Source organism: Diadema setosum, chromosome 10, assembly GCF_964275005.1.
Source record: "Diadema setosum chromosome 10, eeDiaSeto1, whole genome shotgun sequence".
NCBI classification, from domain to species: domain Eukaryota; kingdom Metazoa; phylum Echinodermata; class Echinoidea; order Diadematoida; family Diadematidae; genus Diadema; species Diadema setosum.
This window is the reverse complement of record NC_092694.1, coordinates 19,894,636-19,917,092: the sequence shown is the minus strand read 5'-3', so window position 1 is coordinate 19,917,092 and position 22,457 is coordinate 19,894,636. Positions and strand designations below refer to the sequence as shown.

General features: G+C 38.3%; 1 protein-coding gene across 1 annotated transcript in view; it reads left to right on the top strand.

The window, feature by feature from the left end:
* The window catches only part of LOC140234098 (mediator of RNA polymerase II transcription subunit 23-like), a 126,425-nt gene that overhangs the window by 54,529 nt on the left and 49,439 nt on the right, over positions 1 to 22,457 (top strand). Inside the window, exons 8-19 of the mRNA XM_072314179.1 lie at positions 325 to 429; positions 1,091 to 1,160; positions 3,776 to 3,888; positions 4,865 to 4,960; positions 6,056 to 6,259; positions 11,924 to 12,067; positions 13,762 to 13,907; positions 17,387 to 17,460; positions 19,431 to 19,608; positions 20,117 to 20,256; positions 21,368 to 21,542; positions 21,895 to 22,058. Of these exons, the coding sequence (XP_072170280.1) occupies positions 325 to 429; positions 1,091 to 1,160; positions 3,776 to 3,888; positions 4,865 to 4,960; positions 6,056 to 6,259; positions 11,924 to 12,067; positions 13,762 to 13,907; positions 17,387 to 17,460; positions 19,431 to 19,608; positions 20,117 to 20,256; positions 21,368 to 21,542; positions 21,895 to 22,058 (1,609 nt within the window). The remainder of the gene's footprint in view (positions 1 to 324; positions 430 to 1,090; positions 1,161 to 3,775; positions 3,889 to 4,864; positions 4,961 to 6,055; positions 6,260 to 11,923; positions 12,068 to 13,761; positions 13,908 to 17,386; positions 17,461 to 19,430; positions 19,609 to 20,116; positions 20,257 to 21,367; positions 21,543 to 21,894; positions 22,059 to 22,457) is intronic.

Genomic DNA, 22,457 nt, shown 5'->3' with positions numbered 1-22,457 from the left:
CATATATCTGGTTGTGACCAAACGTGGCTGGTAGATGTCCCTTGGGGAGTTGAAGGTCACCACAAAGTCAAAGGTCATAGGTGGTGTCTATGAACTTCCAGGAGTTACAAAAACATTAATTTCTTCTACGCGAAAGGGCGAGACACATTTTGGCACTTGCCTTGTTATTTGAAGAAAACCTGAAAGCAACTTACATGTCAATAATTTAAGAGTGAAGAGTAACTTTCAGTAAAAATTGATGTTGTGCTATTTGTGTGCAAAGTGTTGTGTGAAGCCAAATGGTTTGTGCAGTATATGTGTCTGTCTATATCTTGCTTATTCCAGGTTGTGATGCACATCATCGATAGAAATGTCTGCCTCCTTCCAGCATACTTTGCAGTGACTGAAATCCTCAAAGTCTTCCCAGAAAATGGACCTGCCAAACATTGGGTAAACCTAGTACTATGATTTTTATTCATTTTTTCCACAGCCTTACACAGGGACAAGTGGAATACAAATGGGGATGCTTTCTGAGAACTTTGATTTAAGACTAGTGGTAAATGATGATTGTTTATCAAGAGTGCTTTTGACTTTTCTGTGCTTTTGATCATTGGAAGAAGATATAGAAACATCAATTCTTCAATCATGAAACAATCTTTGATATACCATGGTAAAGATTTAGAACAAATTCAACTTATTTTCTGAGTAATTAAACACAAATACACGAACCATCATGGAAGACCACCTTTATTGTAATGAACATGTTACCCAGTAAAAGTAACAGATTTAGATAGAAGTACATTAAGAAAAAATCTGCAGATTCATGTATTAAATTATCTACCGACTACTTTATCAAGTGATTACTCAAAGGCGTGTTTCTGTTAAGTGCCATGCTGATACAATGTAAGTTTTAGTGCTCATGACATCCCAGAGTTTCTGATTAATACTATCAATTGAGATAGATGTACTGATGCATGCATAGATTTTGGTTCAAAAAATATGTGTGAGATGGCATGAATTTTAAATGATGGTCAGAAACTAAATGCTTTCTTCATCACTTTCTTTAATTTGTCCATAATGTTTTGCAGTTCATCTTTATTTCTTCTATTAGGCTATTGGAGAAGAACTTGCTAACTACATTGACTCATTCAGGCCAGTAGCTAACTTGGTGACAATCACTGGTAAGTTTTTAATGCCACTGCTATTTGTCGAGCCCACCGGAGGTGAGGGGAGACTAAGGGATCACCTGCGGCGTCTGTCCGTCCATCGTCCGTCTGTAACGCTACAAAATCTTGAATAACTCTCTACCAATGACATCAATTTCAATCAAACTTGGAGGGGAGAATAGTTATACAGAGTTACACATTTTACCAACATGAAAGTCACCTCAAGTTCAAAGGTCACAGGCAGGGGTCAATGAATTTGAGAGCCCAATGTTATGTTTTTACGGCGCGTTTCGATAATGGCTCATAACTTTCAATATACAGTATATGTCCGTTTGTGACCAAACTTGGATGGTAGATGTCCCTTGGGGAGTTGAAGGTCACCACAAGGTCAAAGGTCACAGACAGGGGTCAACGAACTTGTAGGGCCCAATGCAGAGTTTTTATGGCGCGTTTAGATTATGGCTCATAACTTATTGATCCTTTTTCCGTTTGTGACCGAACTTGGATGGTAGATGTTCCTTGGGGAGTTGAAGGTCATCTCAAGGTTAAAGGTCTCAAACATGGGTCAACGAACTTTTACAAACGTGTTTCGATTAGGGTTCATAACTTTTGATCCATATTTCATTTCATTTCATTTATTTATTGGCCATAAAATGGAAATCTTTTTGTGATTCAAGTGGCATACAATGTACATAGATACACACATATATAAAAAACACACATTGCAAAATGAAACACAGAAAATAACAACACACATCATTAATTCATATAAAATAACAAAGAAAAACTTAACACTCAATAACAAAATATACATCCATGATATCCAATATTGCACCTGTTTTTTTCTGTATCTATCCATGTACTATATATAACAACAGTTGTGAAATACAATGAAATACAACTTACAACAAAAAAATACGGCTGATACAGCACATACAAACAAAATATTGACATATCATCCTATGAAAATCTGGAACAACACTATCAATAAAAACTTACTACCTGGAATAAAACTCCCTTAGAAACTCAACAAATTTGAACAAGATCCCACAGAGAATGTGGCTGAAACAGCACACACAAGAATGTAACTGCTACAGCACACTCAAGAATGCGAGTGATAAAATACACACACACAAGAATGTTTCATGGCATTTGCATTTGCACATATTTCTCAGACAGGGGGTGATTTGCGCATGAGACAATATACTCAACCTTCCTAATAATTCTCTGTGTGCAGATATCATCCCATTGGTATTGCACACCAGTAATTTTGCTTGCTTGTTTCAGTGTCCTTATGATTTGAGCAGTTATCCCTTTCCTAAGACTGCTATACCAACCCACACATCTCAACACTAATATACATGTACTCTCCACTATTACGGAGTAGAACAAATGTGAATGGTGGTGTCAACATGTGCTGCAACTGAAATGAAAGCATTGGTATACAGTATGAACAGAACTTAAGATAAAACACACCCTTAAAAAAAAAAAAAAAACCTATGTAAATTATGATAGCATCAGACATGACACCTGATACAGAAAGTGACTGAACTCTATTCACTGAACATTGAACACTAAAAACAAATGCCCACACACTTGATATTGGAACAACACAGGTTTGTTTGTTTACATTTTCCATCAGAGGAGATCTGACAAGATGGATAGCCTGTATTACATGAACCATGTACACAGGGACCATGCAGCTTTAAGTCTGTTTAAGTCTGTAGTAACAAGGCTAGACTCAGCATGTCAGTGAACTATGATACATAGTTTGGCAGTAAATTGGAAGTTGTTGATGAATATTCCTTCATTTACAATGTACATGTTGTTTCCTTGACTATCCCTTCCCACACATATTTACCATGACCAATAAAATGCCTTTCAATACAGATGTTTGGCTACAATTTGTGAGACAATTCTTGGATAGTAGTCTGCCAGAATGTGTAGAAGGTGAACTTGCAATACTCGGGCAAGTGTGAGACCATTGGGTCTCTTATTTTCATGTGCACTTATTCCTGATACAAAGATTTACTCCATACAGTGTGACCAAGGATCACTTGCATATTGTCGGACATGATTGAATGATAAGTGATTGAAATACATTGTTGCATGACCGTTTTTTTTGTTGTTTTGTTTGTTTGTTTGTTTATTTGTTTGTTTTGTTTTGTTTTTGCTATTAGTAATGACCTGTGATTAAACTGTTATTAGATACATAGTGCCTTGCCTGTAGAATTGATATTTGAATTAACATGACAGCCCACATTTAGTTAGTGTTGATGCAAAAACAAACCTGTAATATTAGAATGGTGTATCAACTATTGTAGCAAATAATTCTGAAAGTGCTTTATATGCTGAACTATTATTATTCTTTTTGTAGTTAACAGAAATGGTTGTTGTTTTCTTATCACCAAGATTTCAAACAGGTGTTAAAAATTGTACAGTTGTTGCTAGGTAGAAGTACCTCCACATTTGTTTGTTGTTTTGGTTTTTTTTTTTAGTCGTAGAGACCATGACACATGATCCATCTTATAAAGATTGGGGAATGGTGTTGTTTGTAGTCCAGTCTTGTAGATAGTTATGAGTAGTATTGGCATTCTTTAATACAAAGTATTTTTTGTCATACCAAACAGGCCGTCATTTCCTGCTACCAATCATCGGTCACTCAAACAACACCAGTAACTCATGGAAGCTGGATGCAGTGACCCTGGCTTTCCCAATGAAAGGCCTGCTTCCATTTGACATGGTGAGGTTTTCCCATATTTGGAGATTACCTAAAATCAGTTTAACTATTGCAGGCAATATCTTTAATTCCTGCTTTGGTTAAATGTACATTTAGATCTGATATTTCAAAGACACACTTTGCTTGATTTTCCCAAATTTGGCTTCAAAAGTATGACATGAACCCTTTATCTTTGGTGCTGTTTACAAACAAATGCAATCACATACCTAGTATATATATGTAACAAATCTGGGCAAATATATTTGTTATGACATTTCTAGGGCTAATCTCCCTGATTTTGCAGGAGGCACTCTGACAACCTATTTATGTATCCATGCTCTGGCAAGAGAATACCTACACGTATCCAAGCCTTTCTGATTTTGGCCTATTGAAATACAAGTACAAGTGTGTCTCCTGATCGCTATTAAGAACCTTCCTGATTATGCTGTATGAATGTTGAGAGAGCTGCATTGATTTGATGTGTTGAAATCATCTTTAAAGTAGTTGTTCATGTTCTTCTATTACATGTACATTTATATTCAGATAATTTGTTTTTCTTTTTGTTCCTCTCATATCTTGTATCAAAACAAACAGACTGCCTTTATTCTATGTAAAGCATTGCCTTAAGCAAATATGCTTGATGATGATGCTAGACATTGTAATCTGCCATGGATGGCTTAAAGGGCCTTGGAGGCTCTGTGGTTAATGATGCTCTCTGGTGCTATCTTAGCCCTATCTTTTAAAATATAAATATGACAAAACTAAAGTTTGGCAGGAGAAAGCAGCCTTTGTTGAAGCAGGGAGGATACACATTCCGTGGGAGACACACAGCTAGAGAAGGAGAAATTTAGATTAAAGCAGGAGAGCTGAAGATTTTGAGAAACACCCTCAAAGCAGGAGAATTGGAGTCTCTGGTCATTTCATTTGCTATTAGCAATTTCCAATCCCAGGCAGATATTTAAAGTCAGTTATCAATGATGTAATTCCTTTTTAATCACAGTATGCGATGAAACCACAAACTGGCCTGCTGAGGTATGTCTTAGAGCAGCCTTACTCAAGAGATATGGTCTGCACCCTGTTGTCTCTCAACAAAGTGGTAAGAACATCATCATGATGTTTGTTTTAAGAATTATGAATTTTCTTTTTCTGCTTGCTTCTTGGCATTTTCCCCATGATAAAATGTTAACTTGAATACAACTTGTTTTTGTGGAGGTATACTGTCAAGTTCTAGCTCGAGAGAACATGTTGATTCATTGTTGGATTTATAATTTACATTGCATATTAAGCCAATCCAATCTGGCTGATAAGTATTGGGTTCATGGAAACATCTCTTACCACATCTGGGCATACTGCATCTCCTATTAAAATGTAATTGTGTGTCAGAAGGGACCTCAGTACTAGTAATAACAAAGTTAACCCCCAAAATTGCATTACTACAGCATGATTTAGCAGTGCTGTGACAGAATTTTGGTTTATTGTAGATTTGTGAGACCATATGTGAAGAATGATCAATCAAGAATCAGGTACCACTTTATAGATTTTTGACTATTCTGTATGCTAATCTACAGGCAATCAGTATTGTTTGGGGAATATGATGGTAGTGATTGTCTGCTGTAAGGTGTCCAACTGATACAACATTTGAGGGACATTATTGTTGGGATTTGTCTCATGATGGCTGACATGCAACAAAATATATGATAAGAAGACAGTGTCAAGACCGCTGGCATAAGTCCAACAGATACTAGACTTTGGATTTGAACAAGCATCTATTACCACAGGATAGGAGTGTGTTGCCACATTTACTGGTATATTTGCAATTGTATAAACCACTGCTGCAGTGTGTGATGGACAAAGCACTATTATGATATGACTAAAATACCAACAGTGACACCCTGTAAAAGCTATTGTTCTTCAGTTGTTGCTTTAGTCTGGCTGAATTTGTATGCTTTACTATTTGAAATTCGGCATTTACCACATTCCCACATGGTGGAGAGTATGTGATTTTCAGCATGTCTTTTCAGGTCGTGTTAAAGATGTGATGATGTCGTGCTCAACCAGTGTGATGCTATTACATTGCCTAGACTTTCATTTCAAATTTTCTTCGGCATATAATCAATAAATCTACTTGAAGATGGCTGTACAGCTGTATGTATATTAATTCCACTCTTCTATTGTTATTTTTGTCTGATAGCAAAAGACTCGGAGCCTTGCACTCGAAGAGGAGCTAGCTAATCTCCTGATTGTAGCCATGGAAAGGGTGGAGACACAGGATGGCAGCAACATGCCGAGTTCATGGCCTATGGCACCATGGCAACACCTGTCTACACAGCTTATCATCTTTGCATTGTTCCAGTTTGTCAGCTTTCCCAGCATGGTGCAATCTTTGCATGAAAAGGTTTGTAAAACTAGGTATCTGAAGAAAGCTATTTTGAAGTGAGCTTCATGCCAGTCATAGGCTTTTGACAAGGCATTTTGGCCAAGGACTGAGACTAACTTGCCACACTGAGCATTGACAGAAATGGATGAACACAAGAGTGAGTGACACAGCCATGAGGGCCTTACAGTATTTTTGTTTTCCACATGGCTTCCTCGCTTCAATGCATTTAACCCTAAAAGGGCCAGGGGGGGGGGGGGGGGGGGGAGGGGGCGGAATCCGCCCCCCTGGACGTTTCGCGCTATAATTCTGTAACACGAGAAGGCCTCGTTGCGAGGCTTCTTGATTTTCTTCGTTAAAGTCTCGCAAAACTTTTGAGACTAAATTTGCAACGTCCACACATACTTTTGCGAAGCCACGCCCATTTATGTAAAGGAATGTCGTCCCAAAACGGGCAAATTTTGTGATTTTGTGTACATTTCCTATGGAAAACAGCGCTCTGTCATGAAAGTCATAAAAACCTGATTATTTTTACAATTAATCACTTTCATTGATTAATTTTATGCTATTTATGGTAGAAAAGTGGTCAGTGACAATTTCCAATAAAAAACAAAGAAAAACAAAAGTTGAAAAACAAGGAAATACATAAGAAATTCTGAAAACAATAAAATATATAAGAATTGAAATGACTTTTTTGTGATGTACAATTGTTGAATATGCTAAAACAGATCTACAGATCAAAAATTATACTCTCAATGCTTTTAATTAGGCTAAAATATGATCTTGAGCTTAATTTGCATAATTAATTAATTAAAATTAGAAATTGATTGTTTAAAAAAATCTTATGACACAATCTTGTAGATTATGATATTTTGATTTTGTTAAACAAATTCTTATTACCTGGGGAAAAAAAAACAAAGAGCATGTGTGAAGAATTGTCAACAGCGTATTTGCTTTGCATCAAGCACCACTTTCCATTTTATTGCACATGATAGATGCATTTCATGCTTCCATGATGCCCTTTGTACCATCAGCACATTACACAATACATACTGTGTGTGTAATAATCAAAGATGTCACATCGTGGAAGAAACCTTGATTGAGTGTGTAGGATGTTACAAGCTTTCTTCTTTGAATCCACACTCTGCCGACAGTGCAGTGCATGTTAAGAGTTCAATGAGTCTGAGTATTGCTGAGAGACAAACCATTCCGTCTGTGTTGTGTTTGTAGGAAGGAACTTATAACATTGTTGAATGAATTCATCTGCATGAAATTTGCATATTAGATAAAGCAGGGCTCCACACTAACCCATTTTTTCTACTGGTCCAACTTATCTGTCTGACGAGTACATTGTAGGTACCCAGTTTTTTTATGTTTTACTGGTCCATTCCTGAAAAGTTACTTGTCCGACAGTGATTTTTACTGGTCAGGGATCGTCGGACCAGTGCCAGTGTGCAGCCTTGGATATAGGCTAATGTCACAGGAAAGATTCATTGTCTGCTACCATTTTGGTAGAGATTTCGCATTAAAAACAACAGAGTGTTGATTTCCCTTACTCAGGACCTCGGAGTTCATCTAGAATTTAGCTACTCACTTGATGACGTCCTCACATAAACGACGCATTCCGCTGGCGTAAACGCGCCGGCCGTTGCATGTGAGTTTGTGTGCATTTTTTTTAAAAGTCAGGGTGAATGGAGTTCAAGCAATCTGATACTTTATGCAAAATGGCCCAAGACGATCTCAACCTCAGTTTATAAGTCAATGAGGATGAAGACGAGTGATCTTGAAACCAGGAGTGATGACAGCGACAAATATGATGGAGATTTGGGGGTGCGGAAGATGGCATGCAAGCGGCAGAAGTAGGTAGTGGTGCCGCAGCCCGGTTGTATGATCAGCATTAGCATGCTCTCCTGCAGGCCAGGGGGTCAAGGCCGACAAGATGGGAAAGCTGGCTTATGTACTTTCATATCCATGTAGACATCTCAAATGCCATAAAACAAAATTACACCAAAATCACAGGATATACTTAATAGCTTATTTCCAATTACTCACATGAATTTGAACGAAATCGGTTGAGGGGAAGCGCCGCTCAATACAAACTCAATCTTCGCAATAGATTGTGGGGTACACTACCTGCACAATCTAGAATTGAAGTTAGCTGTGTAATGTATTGAACAACAGTTCATTGTGCAGCGATTGTAAATATCAAAAATTGAATCCCATTCTCTTTGCTCATTTTTTCACTAATAAATTATATTCATTTCTGGTCAGTTTTCTTCTGTTTGCGTTTGTTACGTACTCAGAAAGCTGCAGCACGTCGGTGATCCCTCGCATTTATCCCCAAGTTGAATATCCTTCGGGTTTATGCCAGGTTCAAGTGTGTGCATACAATAAGTATGTGTGTCACACACAAACTCACTGCTGTAGCTTCTGACCATTTGAGCATTGAGAATTTAGGGTTTCTGGGATGAACACTGAACTAGGACTTTGTATAGCTCAGTCGGTAGAGTACCGGGCTAGCAATCCGGAGGTCTCGGGATCAAATCCCGATGGAATCCCATTTTCTCTGCTCATTTTCCACTAAAAAGCTAAAATTAAGTCATTATTGAGAAATTTGTGTATGTGGGTGTGTGTGTGTACATGTATGTGGGTGTCTATCTGTCTGTTTGTAGTCTTGTACAATCTAGGAATTGCATTTCCTATCAGACTTCATTTAACTGGCAATTTGTTTTTCTCTCCGTCATCACTCTCTCGTAGTAAAGACAGCTACAACGTGTAACTTCAGTTTCATATTTTGCATGCAATGTACGTACGTCGCAATCGCTCAGGAAGAACAAGTTGTTTTGAAGGAAAATTTAGCATTGACATGAAAGTGACATGGATATTGATGCTAAACAATGAAGGAAATGCTACAAATTTACATGAGTGATTTAGAATACCGGTAAGCAACTACGTATATCCTGTGATTATGGTGAAATTTGGGTTTCTGAAAGTTTAAGATATCCACGTGGATAGTCCCTGCCATGTGATGTAATTTGTAAGCTGTAACATAGGCCTACAACGATTTGCACAGACTATCTCTAACGTTAGACCCGTTTTACTGACTGTCCTGTGAGCGATACCACAACTTTTGGTTGAAATACAAAATTAATTTGTCATCTTAGCAAATAGACGAATGGTATCTGTCTCTTCTCGATGGGCTTCTTATCTAACGATGGTAGGACTAGAGCAAACATGGTCAGCTAGAGACAGATCTCGTATTTATTGCCATGCAGAACCAACTAGTCAAAACACCCAAAAAAGGGCATACAGCTCAGCCTCACTGAATCAGCTGTAGTTTAATAACTAAGCCTATCTCATTGATGTTTGGCTTACCGATTTTATGAATTATTTAAAAAAAATAAATAAAAAATTTTCTTGCATAGATCTCACTGCTGCTTTCCAAACCACAGCGCCATTCAAATCAACTGCTTACCATGCTTACAACCCAAGAGTATAGAGGGCGTGCGCTTGCACTGCGTGCGCTGTATACAGCATAGGCTATGTGTTAGCCTTTTGACAAGGCCTCGTGGCTGAAGATTGAGACTAACTCGCCACACCGAGAACTGTGAGAAACGGGTGAACACAAGACCGAGTGGCGCAGCCACGAGGCCTTTTGAAACCTGGGTTTTTTCCCCTACTGCCTCCCGACGAAGGCAAATATGAATTATTCATATATTCATGAGTCAGAGCACAGTTGGTATGCTAATGAGGACGTGTCAACGCTGTGCTGGCAATGCAGGCAGCTACGGATGAGCGAGCCGCCGACATGCATACTTATGCGTATTCATTAGATGTGACGGCGTGGTGAGCAATGCGGTCGCTGATTGGCCGTTACCATATACGGTAGCAGAATCGGCGAGAAACAAGGCTCAAGATAAGAAATTCATGTCAGGTTTCAAAAGGCCTCACGGCGGCGCTCGGTCTTGCGTTCACCCATTCTCTCGCAGTTTCATAGTCTCTTTCACAGCCACGAGGCCTTGCCAAAAGGCTAGCTATGTGTATGCCCATGCACAGCTGCCACAGCAGTTGATTTGAACAGCGCCGTGGTTTGGAAGGCAGATGTGAGATCTGTGATTAATTCATAAAATTGGTAAGCTAAACATAGATTAGGAATGAATTAGGCTCAGACATTCCACTAGAGCTGATTCAATGGGGATGAAATACCCTTGTAAGGACATTTTAGCTGACAATTTTAAGGATCAGCGCTGACAAGTACACGACACACGACAGCAACGTGTTACAAGAAGATCTCTCTACTGTACTAGATCTAGGGTCTACTCGGGGCTGACCATGGCTCTGTTACATCTACCAACAGTAGATGACAAGCCCAACGAATAGAAACAGATGGGGCCTACACCATGTTTTAAAAACCACACTTATGGGAAAGAGAAACAAACCTTACATTTATGACGTCAAACTTACAACGCGTTCCAATGAAGTTCACCCATGCCCGTTGGTACGGCGTGAACCTTTCTGTCCTTACGGGCATCTTCCCCGGCGTAGCGTGCACAATGTATTTCCCTACAGTGGTATTGCCACAACCAAAGATCATACACCTTCTCCCCACCGTGCATTTTGTCTTTTATGTTGCAGGTGTTGACAAATCCATCATTGCAATCAGCACATATTTAAGATGGCAAGAATTGACAGATACTCCTGATACCATCTAACCATACGCCGCCTGATCTTTGGGTTGATTTCTGCACAAACACAAATTGCATGCACGCCATGCAAGATGTTTTGCAGCAAAAGCCGGTTTAGAGCAGAGCTTTGCAGTGCGCTATCATCGTTGTTTCGCAGTTCGCCCAGCCACTTGGCTGTCAGTGCTACTGTTCTTCATTCAAAAGCTGACATCATCCAAAAGAGAGCCAAAATCGTAACTCTCTTTTGCTCAGGAAAGCAAAAAGAATACAGCTTTTGGATTTTGTCTGATTATATTACAGTTAGCCTTTGGGTATCTTAACTGACATATTGACATTATTCATGCTCTTAGCTTTCTATTGATACGTTGTATATGATTTACCATACTTCAGAAATTTCAACAGGTAGTCCGTTTAAGAAATCCTTCATTAGTTTAACTTTGCTTAAATATTTGTAGGCTTCAAGAAATCTCACAGTATGACAGATGTTTTATTCAAGCAGACTTGAAATAAAGATTTTCATGTTTTGGAATTTCAAGAATCACATGAGAATCACATCTTTACTGAATTTCCTTGGTTTTTCCACATAAAATAAAAAAGACATATTTGCATCCTTTGCATCAATATGTTGTGTGTTGCAAGAAACTAGCAATAAAACTTATGATTTTTGAAGAGAAAAGACATAGTTGCCACGTAATCAACCAGAACATGGTATTTCTGATATTTCTTAATCTGTTGGTATAACTCTACTTTTGATATTAAAATCAACCTGGACATGGTGTGGAATTGCTCTCTAACATCTCTTGTATGCACAAACAACCAAATGGTCACGACATGAACATAGCATTAGTGCTTGCTGAGTAAGATTTATCGAATCATTTCATGAGAATGTTGCACAAACAATGAAGGGAAGAATCTACATTCTGCATGGGGACTACAGTATCTTATACCATCAGCATCCCGCATGTATCTTAACATCTGAGCGTGGCTCTATTTTATCCAGCTAAATGGGCGAAGCCTGACCAAGGGACGGGACCACCTGATGTGGGTGTTACTGCAGTTCATCTCTGGGAGTATCAAGAAGGCCTCTCTGGAGGAGTTTCTTCCTGTTCTCCGGCTGTCTGACCTTCTCTACCCTGAGAAGAAGGTATACATGCTTCTTTGTTCTTAGATGATGACACAAGTGGCTCTACTGGCAGGCTAGGATTTGAAGTTTTTTTGGCTTGTGTTGACAAACATGTTAGAATTGTGTTTTGATAAAGAGTGCAATGGTTGTTTGATAAGTATTGGTTTGTAGCATTTAAAAAAAAAGTATTGGATTGATAATATTGGACTGCTGAAAGACATCAATTTTGTGCTTATATTCAGGGGGTGGTCAAGAATAATCATAGTGCCTATTACCAGTGGGCAGTTGAGATGGTGGGTGCTCATCATCTCCACCTCCCTAGTTTAATGCTTAGCATCATGATAAATTTTAATGTGTCCTCCTCCATTTACACTGGAATCAAAGGTTTAGTAAATGTTCAGCTCAACATTAAGATCAGATTTTGGCATTTGTTCACTGTAGTATTTTGGTGTACTTGTATCGCATCTCCTTTTTGTCCCCGCCGAATGAGTTCGAGCAGGGGACTATGAAACGGGCTCCGTACGTGTGTGTGTCTGTGCGTCCGTGCGTCCGTGCGTCCGTCCGTCCATGCGTCCGTCCGTGTGTGCGTCCGTGTGTGATCAAAATGTTCAATTTGCTACTTCTCTGTCATTTATGAGCCAATTTTGATTCTGTTTGCTTTCTATGATAGCACTACATGGGAGCTTTAAAACTTCTACACAGAATTTCAGTTGTGACCTTTGACCTTGACCTTTGACCTATATTGTACATTTTGCTACAAAATGCTACTCCTTCGCCATTTCTAACCCGATTTCGATTCCGTTTGCTTTATATGATGGCACTAGGTGAGGGCTTCAAAACTTCTACACAGAATTTTGACCTTTGACTTCTTTGACCTTTGACCTTGATTTTTGACCTATATTGTGCATTTTCCTACAAAATGCTACTCCTTCGCCATTTCTAACCCGATTTCGATTCCGTTTACTTTATATGATGGCACTAGGTGAGGGCTTCAAAACTTCTACACAGAATTTTGACCTTTGACTTCTTTGACCTTTGACCTTGATTTTTGACCTATATTGTGCATTTTCCTACAAAATGCTACTCCTTCGCCATTTCTAACCCGATTTCAATTCCGTTTGCTTTATATGATGGCACTAGGTGAGGGCTTCAAAACTTCTACACAGAATTTTGACCTTTGACTTCTTTGACCTTTGACCTTGATTTTTGACCTATATTGTGCATTTTGCTACAAAATGCTACTCCTTCGCCATTTCTAACCCGATTTTGATTCCGTTTGCTTTATGTGATAGCACTAGGTGAGGGCTTCAAAACTTCTACACAGAATTTTGACCTTTGTCTTCTTTGACCTTTGACCTTGATTTTTGACCTATATTGTACATTGGCTACAAAATGCTACTCCTTCGCCATTTCTAACCCAATTTCGATTCCATTTGCTTTATGTGATAGCACTAGGTGAGGGCTTCAAAACTTCTACACAGAATTTTGACCTTTGACTTCTTTGACCTTTGACCTTGATTTTTTTACCTATATTGCACATTTTGTTACAAAATGCTACTTCCGGCGGGGACATATATTACGCACTGCGTAATTTCTACTTTTCCTTGTTACCCAGACTTTTGAACAACACCATAATATAGTTAGGTCATATTTTTGCGCAGTTGATGAGTCACATGTACTACATTCGTTCATACGATACATGGGTTTCTCTGCAGGGTCTGAAAGTACCAGACGTCAATCACCCATCCTGCACCCATGTCTTCTCCATGGCTTGCATCTGGAACCACTTGGACCACAAGGCGCAGAAGGAGAAGACCCCTCTCCAAAGACCACCCCCTCCTGCCATCAGGACACACCTAGAGTGAGTCATTCACTACCTTTAATGGGCTCCAGTGTTTCTTCCTTCTAATATTAAATAACGTGACAGTCTCTGCACCCACATATAGCATCTGACGCAAGAAGATGCGGAAAGTAAATTAAGTAATTCCACATTTATTCGGCAAACTCTTTGTATGTTCTTGAAAGAGTCCATTCACTGACTTTATTGTTCATAAACATGTCCGGGCATTTCGGCACCTTTGGGAGAAAGAAAAATTTCCGTGTCCAAATTTTGATCGAGACCAAAATTTGGACACGGAAGTAAACTTTCTGACACCTTTGGTAACTTGTGAGGATAGCGCGAGGACATCCCGTCGTTCCATAACACTTCTGCAAACATGCCTAAAAGAATCCTGCAGTGCAGGCAGCTTCATGAAAGTGGAAGGCACCCAGAATATGTCAGGACAGTGCAGTGCCATTGCAGATCTAAAAATGCAAGTGTGCGAAGCCGCTGTGGACCTCTGTGGTCAAGACACAAAAGAGTTGACAGGTTCCAATGATCAAAAGGATTTTGAAAGTCAAAACTAAATGCAGCATTATGCCTATGAAACACAAAACAAACAGCAAAAAAAGAAAGTAAACACTGTTTCCGGTTAATATTTTTTGTAGAAGATTTTGATAAAAGTCCTTGTGTCATATACCATTTTAAAGATTATTTAATTGGCTATTAACCTAGTAGGTTTATACAAATGGAAACTTTATACATGAGTGAACACATTCATTTTTGTCCTCCAAGGCAGAAAAATAAAAATTGCAAAAATTGACATATTGAAATTCATTTGCAAATGCCCTCCAAGATAGCAATGATAACAAAAGACCAATTTAACGCAATGAGAGACATGAATGAAATGGCAGAAATAAGTTTCCGTTTCCTCTTTTCTCTTTATATTCTAAAATAAAAACATAGTTGGGAAACTGAATGTGGAACATAAGAATTTTCTATCAATTCAAACTTTAAATGACATAGGGAGTAAGCCACAAAGATGATAAAATTGACAAAATTTCTTCATTTCACCTTTCGATTAAGGAATTTAAGAATGCATGAGACAAATTCAAGAACCAAATATCATTTCAAATTTTCTTAATTTGGAATAATGTTTTTAATCTAATCTTCTCTGTTACCATTACTTTTTCTCATATCTTTTGACTATGGATTTGCCAAATAGTCTATGAGAAAGAATAAACTCGAAAAAGTGTTTACTTTCTTTTTTTGCCGAGTGTATATAAGCCAAAATGAATTTTTCATTCTTAAACTTATTTCAAAGTACCAAGCTCTAAGCTTAAAAAAAAAAGAAATGTATTTAACTGTTGACCCATTCAAAAATTGATTGAAATAAGAGATAGTGAGGAGGTGCAGTTTCATAAATAAAAAAAGAGAGAGAGAGAAAAGCAAATTTAAAGATTGGGATCACTAAGGCATGATCTGCAGAAGCGTAAAAAAAAATGTGTTGTATTTCACAGTGAAAGAAATGCATGTCCAGAGGAAAAAAAAAAAAGTCCAGAAATTCTGCTAATATATTTAGGTTTTTAAAATTTAACAGTTATAGGTAGGGAAGAGTTTACTCTCCCAGATGAGAGAAGCTTCAAAAATTTCATCTCACACACACTTGGCTTTAAAAAAAAGAAAAAAAAAGATTGACAACAAAATCCTCTACCTCCCGCAAGATGCTGCCTAAAGACTCAAGGGGTGGGGAAAGGATCTCTTAACATTTGCCCTTGACCCACCCACCCCCCCCCCCCCAATTTCTCCCTCAGCCACTCGCCCTTTAGAAAAAAATACAGGAGATCTCTGACCCTTACACAAACATAGTGATACCCACATTTTGTCCTTGATCCCCCGACATTTTCCCCACAGTCACACCACCCAACGTAAAAAAAAAGAAAAATACAGGAGCCCCCTCTGACCCACACACACACACACATACTGTACACACCTTTTCAGCTTATTAAAAGGTGCAAATAGCTTATATCACTATTCATATTTCCTTTTAAACATTTGAAAAGATAATCTTCCACCGGTTTGTGAATTTTTCACCCAATGGCAATCCCATCTGAGTGTGTTCTGCCCAAAGATCTCTCTTCCTGTTGAAACAAGGTGGGGAAGGGGTTGCCCTTGAGATTTGCCTTTTATCTCACACCCCCACACCCCCCTCCCCCCCCCCCACCCCGCCTCAAAGTGGAAATTCACAGGTCTCAGGGCCTCATAGTTTTTCTTTGTTCATATTTTTTCCAATGTTTTTATTAGAGGAAAAAGATAAACACATATTTATGCCTCTGTCATGAAGTGTCGCCGTAGGCATTATGATTTTTTCAGGTTGTCTGTCCATCCTTCTGTCTGTAATCAATTTTGATTATGCCAGTCGCCATAGCAACATTTCTGGTTTCTCCTTACTTCATTTTTGTCCCCTGTTTTGCCTGCCTGGGTATCAAGAGATGAGCAGAACCCATGGAAACTCAAGGGTTGTCTTCTTGGCCAAGTAGAGCAGACCCTCCTGAGGCCGACAGCACTGGTCTTAGCAGCCCAGAGCCAACGGCTTCAGAGGAGATAGCCGTACCAAATTGCCAATTAAAAACAAAAGAAATAGATAAGGAATACATATGCATGACCACCACCCCCCCCCCCCACACACACACACACACACACACACACCGCCTTAGCAAATTACTTAATAATATAGATGCCTCAAAGTTGATTTTGTATGAAAAGCACACATTCCCTAAACTTCTTACTGGCATAATATGTCAAAGGTAACAATATTCTCCCCTGCTTTCTGAAAGAGATTAGTCAATACTCTTTCATTGTTCCAGAAAAACAGAATTTGTAAATTTATATCTTTTTTTATATCATCGTTCTGCAGTGACGTTGAGAAACTGTTATAGTCTTCTCACCCAGCAATTGCGTGATTTTCCTCAAATTGTACTGCTGTGTTCTTTTAATATCACTACATTTCACTTAATCCAGATATTTCAGAGAATCATTCCCCTTTGATGTTGGGTAGATGATAAAAGTTGAAGTACAAAATAAATATGAAGAATAAATTTGTGTCTACTGTAGAGTGCAAGGTTTCAAAGAGGTACAACATAATCTTTATGATTCACCTTTTTTTTTCACAAAAAATAAATAAAAAGATGCTTTTTCTGTGCATGTCTACACCACACTAGTATGTTCCATTTCAATTCATTTTCTGACTTCTGTTCATCACAAAAAATGAATAAAAAGATGCCGTTTCTGTGCTTGTCTACACCACACTAGTATGGCCTATTTCAATTCATTTTTTGACTTCTATTCATCTGCTTTTACATTTGCTGCTACTCCTCTGTAACATATTGTCACAAAATGCTTTGGTGAACTAAAGCACAATTATACAATGCAATGTCAGGTGTTGTGGGGTGTAAGGCTAAAGATCCCCACTGGTTATTATCCTTCCACCTTCCTCTCTTTATCTTTGTCTCACACATCAGGTATCTCCAGCAAACATTCAAGACTCAGCACCTTCCACTGACTGACTACAGGATAGCTCTGCAGTTCAATGCATGTAAGTATTTGAGTTCTGCACGAAATTGCTATATTATGGACCCTTTGTCTAATGCAGCCAGCAGCCACTCACTTTGTATCCCGTCATGAATATCTACCTGTGTATAGCGGCCACAAAAAAAAAAAAAATTAGCTGAACCGTTAAAGGGGAAACCCAGTCCAAATATTAGTTAGTCTGATAAGAAAGAGTAAAATATTACAAGTTCAACGGTATAAATTTGATCGAAATCTGATGAAAAATAAGGAACTTACGACATTTTGAAGTTTCACTATTTTGGGGGGAAACAGTTCTTAAACAGTCAATATGAATATGCAAATGGCAAAGTGAGCATGTCATTCCCTCACAACTTATCATATAGTTTCTACATAAAATTGTGGAATTTCCAGTTTTTCATTCAAACGCAGTTATGCCTGCGGCTCAAATCCTCATATATCTAACTGATCACTATTCTGAAGTTATACAACCAGGGATAATGTCATGTTTCAGACTTCAGTGACAGAAACATTGAATTTTCGTCATTTTTTTGTACATGATCAATGGAAAATTGTGAGGGCATGACATGGTTAGCTCACTCATTTGCATGTTCATATCCACTGTACAAGAACTGTTTTGCAGAAATTAGCAAAACTTCAAAATGTCATAACTTCCTTATTCTTCATCTGATTTCAGTAAAATTTTTACCGTTGAACTCGTAAGATTTTACTCTTTTTATCAGACTAACTTAAATGTGGACTGGACTGGATTTCCTCTTGAAATCAGCCATGAATACAATGTCTTTTGCGTTCATTGCGTGAATTCTGCCGAGTTCTAGCTCAGTCACACTCACACAGACACGATTGGCAAAATTAATGCAGCTCTTTGAAATGAAAAGCTGTCTTACCACTAACTTGAATAGATTAGATTTAGGCTTCAGTAATGTTGCCCTGAAGATGCTACAAAGGCAAAGACAACTCCCAATAACATCCTAGAATTTTACTAAAATGCCGACTAATTAGTGTTAAGTCCCTTTGAATAAGGATGATATGGTGGTACATGTACTTGTCTGGGTATTGTTTGTTGTTTACGTAAGCTTCACACATTATCAATCTCCATAGAACTCGGCACTCGTGAACCCGTTCATGCAAACCAGTACAAACCAGTGCAGTTCCTCCAGGCCCGAAATGTTATTTTTGAAATCAAAAGAACAGAAGCAGGCAAAAAATAAATAAATGAATAAATAAAATTAAGTGAATTGCACAACAAAAATCCTCAAAAAAGCTGCACATGCAAACTTAATTACTGGGGTTTTTTTTAAGAGTAACATGCAGCATTTTGTGCTATTATAAAATGCAAGTATTGAAATTCAAAATGGCCACCAACCTGTCTGTAGCGGCCACTTTTGTTATTTCTCTTGGGTGACTGCTATAGACAGGTTTGACTCTACCATTTTGAAGTGGTGAAGTCCATTTCTGCTATTATAAAATGCAAGTATTGAAATTCAAAATGGCCACCAACCTGTCTATAGTGGCCACCTGTCTATAGCTGCCACTTTTGTTGTTTCCCTTGGGTGGCTGCTATAGACTGGTTTGACTGTACCATTTTCTAGTGGTGAAGTCCATTAGGTAGTTTCAATAATCCTATTTTTGGTGTAATAGATAGAAACTAATGTGAATATTTTTCCTTTGTGTCAAGGGTTAGAGGTCAATCTGTGGTCAGTGATCTAAATTCAATAAACCTACTGTTAATGAAGAGCCATGTACATATGCATCACATAATAGTGATTGCATGAAAAGTAATGTCATCCCAGTTGACTGCATGGCAGGCAAAGTGCTCTAGTTTTGTGCTGTGTGTGTAGGTGGTGTGTTCAAAGGAATATGTTACATCTTCATAAGGCATGTTTCGAAGAGGATCGTATTTATGGTCACTAGAGGTCTATTGCCTGTGATGAATGCATTTGCTGTGGCTTGCCTTGTCCCATTGGTCCATGATAGACTCCACAGCTGAAGAGGTTTCACAACGCCCATTCCAAACTCTGGTGGAAAATGTTTACATCACCAATTCCAACTCAACAGTACCGCTGCCAGGACCAAGCTCCTGTGTGGCAGTAGGACTGACAACACCCATCCCTCTCACCCTCTTGGACTCACTCACTGTCCATGCCAAAATGAGGTAGGTGGCAGATGCAGTTCTCTATAATGCAGTTTAAGACAATTCTCTTGAAAATGTACCTAGGAAAAACCTGGGAAAAGAAATGTCACTTGTAGGAAAGGATTTTAGGGATTTATTTTCTTCTTAGAATTTAAAAAAAAAAATGTGATAGATGTGCTTTGCATGCATTTTGAACAAGATCTTGCGGTTGACTTCAGCCACAAATCCCAAGCTTGTACCAAGAGCAGCAGCAAGTAGAAATATGTGGGAAAACAATTGTGCACCTTTACCTCTATAATATCTGATTTTGACTGTACAGTTTGTATCTCCACTGTTCATGGGCAGCATTTAAAGTGCTTTTATGATATTCTCATGGAATGAGTAACTGCTCAAGCTGGTATATGTAATTGTAATGTTATTTATGCTGCTCTCTCCCTCTCTTTCTCTTTGTGGTAAGCACAGTAATTGTTACTAGAATGAGATCAGATATATCAATTTCATGACCAAACATTGTCTCTCCCTCTTCAAGTGTGATTCATGTGATTGTGAACAAGATTGTTCAGTGGCACAAGCATCCAGGGACAGCTCTATCACCTGCATTGGTTGAAACCTACAGCAGACTCTTGGTGTACATTGAAATAGAAACCCTTGGCATCAAAGGTTTCACCTGTGAGTATATCATGATCAAGTCCACAATCCCCCCTGTACACTTTGTTCTTGCAGATTCAGTGCTGTCATTTCTTATTTACAATACCAGAATGCTGTCCAGCTCAATTCAATAATTATCAATGTAACCTTTTCTTTCCCTGTGAAATGAATTGAGTTAAAGGTCAAGTTCGCCTTCATATACATAAGGATTGAGAGAATGCAGCAATATTAGTAGAACACATCAGTGAGAGTTTGAGGAAAATTGGACAATCCGTTTAAAAGTTATGAATTTTTAAAGTATCTGCCCAGTCACTGCTGGATAAGAAGACTACTACAGTGTATGATGTCACATGCGTACAACGATATAAGGAAAATAAAAAGAGAATTTCACAAAACTTTTCTTTTTGAATAAAGTGCAAATTTCTTTGACTTGTTACTGACATATGTTAAGGGTAATATTATTCCCCCTGCACAATTTCAATTTTCATGACTGTAAGTACAATATCCTACCATATTTCAAGTAGAAGACTTCTACTTAAAATGTCTCAACCCTGTAGTTTAGTAGCAATTACTGTGTACTTTGATGTCCATATGTGTGTCTCAGTATTTCTAGTGGAGTAGAGGGGGTGATTTCAAGTGTGCTTTAAGATCTGACATGAATCACTTTGCCAATCATTAAAAAAAAAAAAAAATCTATTGATAAATTTGACAAAGATGAGAGTAGTATAGTGCTATTGTTGATTTCTCACTTTGTTACTGGTAAAGTCAGAATCAGTTTTGATAAAATGTTGACTTATTATTTTGCGTCTACTAATTGCATCTTCGAATTACGCACAAACAAACAAACAAACAACAACTGATCAACAAATTATCCTACCTCAACGTACATAAGCACTGAATTGATCAGTGTTTCAGTAGTAGCCATGACAAAAGAAATCGTTGGCATGCATACTCGGGCAGGATTCAGAAATTTCATGAATTTGAAAACAAACAACCCAATACAAAATATTTTGCTTGGATAGGATTGTATGCACCTCCTATATCTGCTTTTACATTCATTATTCATGCATTTCTGGTAAAAATTTACTTGAACAGAATCTAAATTCATCTCTTTCCTGATCTTCACCTGCAGGCAATGTGTTTCCCAAGGTATGTGAAGTGCAGGCTTGGGGCATCCTCAACACACTCTTGGAGTTGCTTAGTTACCGTCTCCACCACATCCAACCCCACTTCAGAGTCCAACTCCTGATCAATCTCCATAGCCTCAGCACCTTGCCTCAGACGAATCACAATCAGCTGTTCTATTGGTAGGAATCATTAAACTATTTGTTTCTGTTCACTTCTTTGTGACATGAGACACAAACAACATGTACAATGTACTAGTCAGATTCACAACATACAGGGCATTTACCAACTTCAGGAAGCAAGAACATTTTACCAAATCCTAATTTTTATGATTGCAAATGTAACTAAATGTTCACTGTTCATGATGACATTGATAACTGACAAATGTTTGTATAGTGATTATAAAACAAGTTCATATGCTCCAAAGACATCTGAATTGTAGTATTTGGGGGAAAGAAAATTATCAAGCTGGCTAAGGCGTTGGTTAAAGGCAATCTTCATAATAGTAACTTGTTGTGATTAATGTTGCCGCAGCATTGAGAGTACTGCCCTGAGGATCATTACCAGCCTTGGAAGTGCAGAGGTCCAGCCCCAGTTGTCACGCTTCCTTCAGAAACCTATGCAGCTCTTGTCCCAAGAGTCTGAGGAGCTGAACAGAGCTCTTGTCCTCACTCTGGCCAGAGCCATGCATGTCACAGGTAAAGCATGCCCTCCAACTGTCAAAACTTGGGAGGGGGTTGTTTGTTTGTTTGTTTGTTTGTTTGTTTGTTTGTTTGTTTGTTTGTTTGTGTTTTTGTTTGTGTTTTTGTTTGTTTGTTTTTTTCATGTCACACATGATGCAAACTCCTTGGATATCAAAATGTTGGCCTTTCATGTCACATGTAACACTTACCCCTTGGATTCTCAAATGTATGCCTTTCACATCACAGGTAACGCATACCCCTTGCCTACCAAAACAAAGGATTTTCATATCTCTCGCCTACCCTTTGACTTTCAAACCAAATTACAGTCTAGAAAAGAACACTCAAGTTGTCCAATGTTAATTTTTTAAAAATTTCATAAGTCTATATTTTCCCCTAAAGATTTCTGAAAGAAAG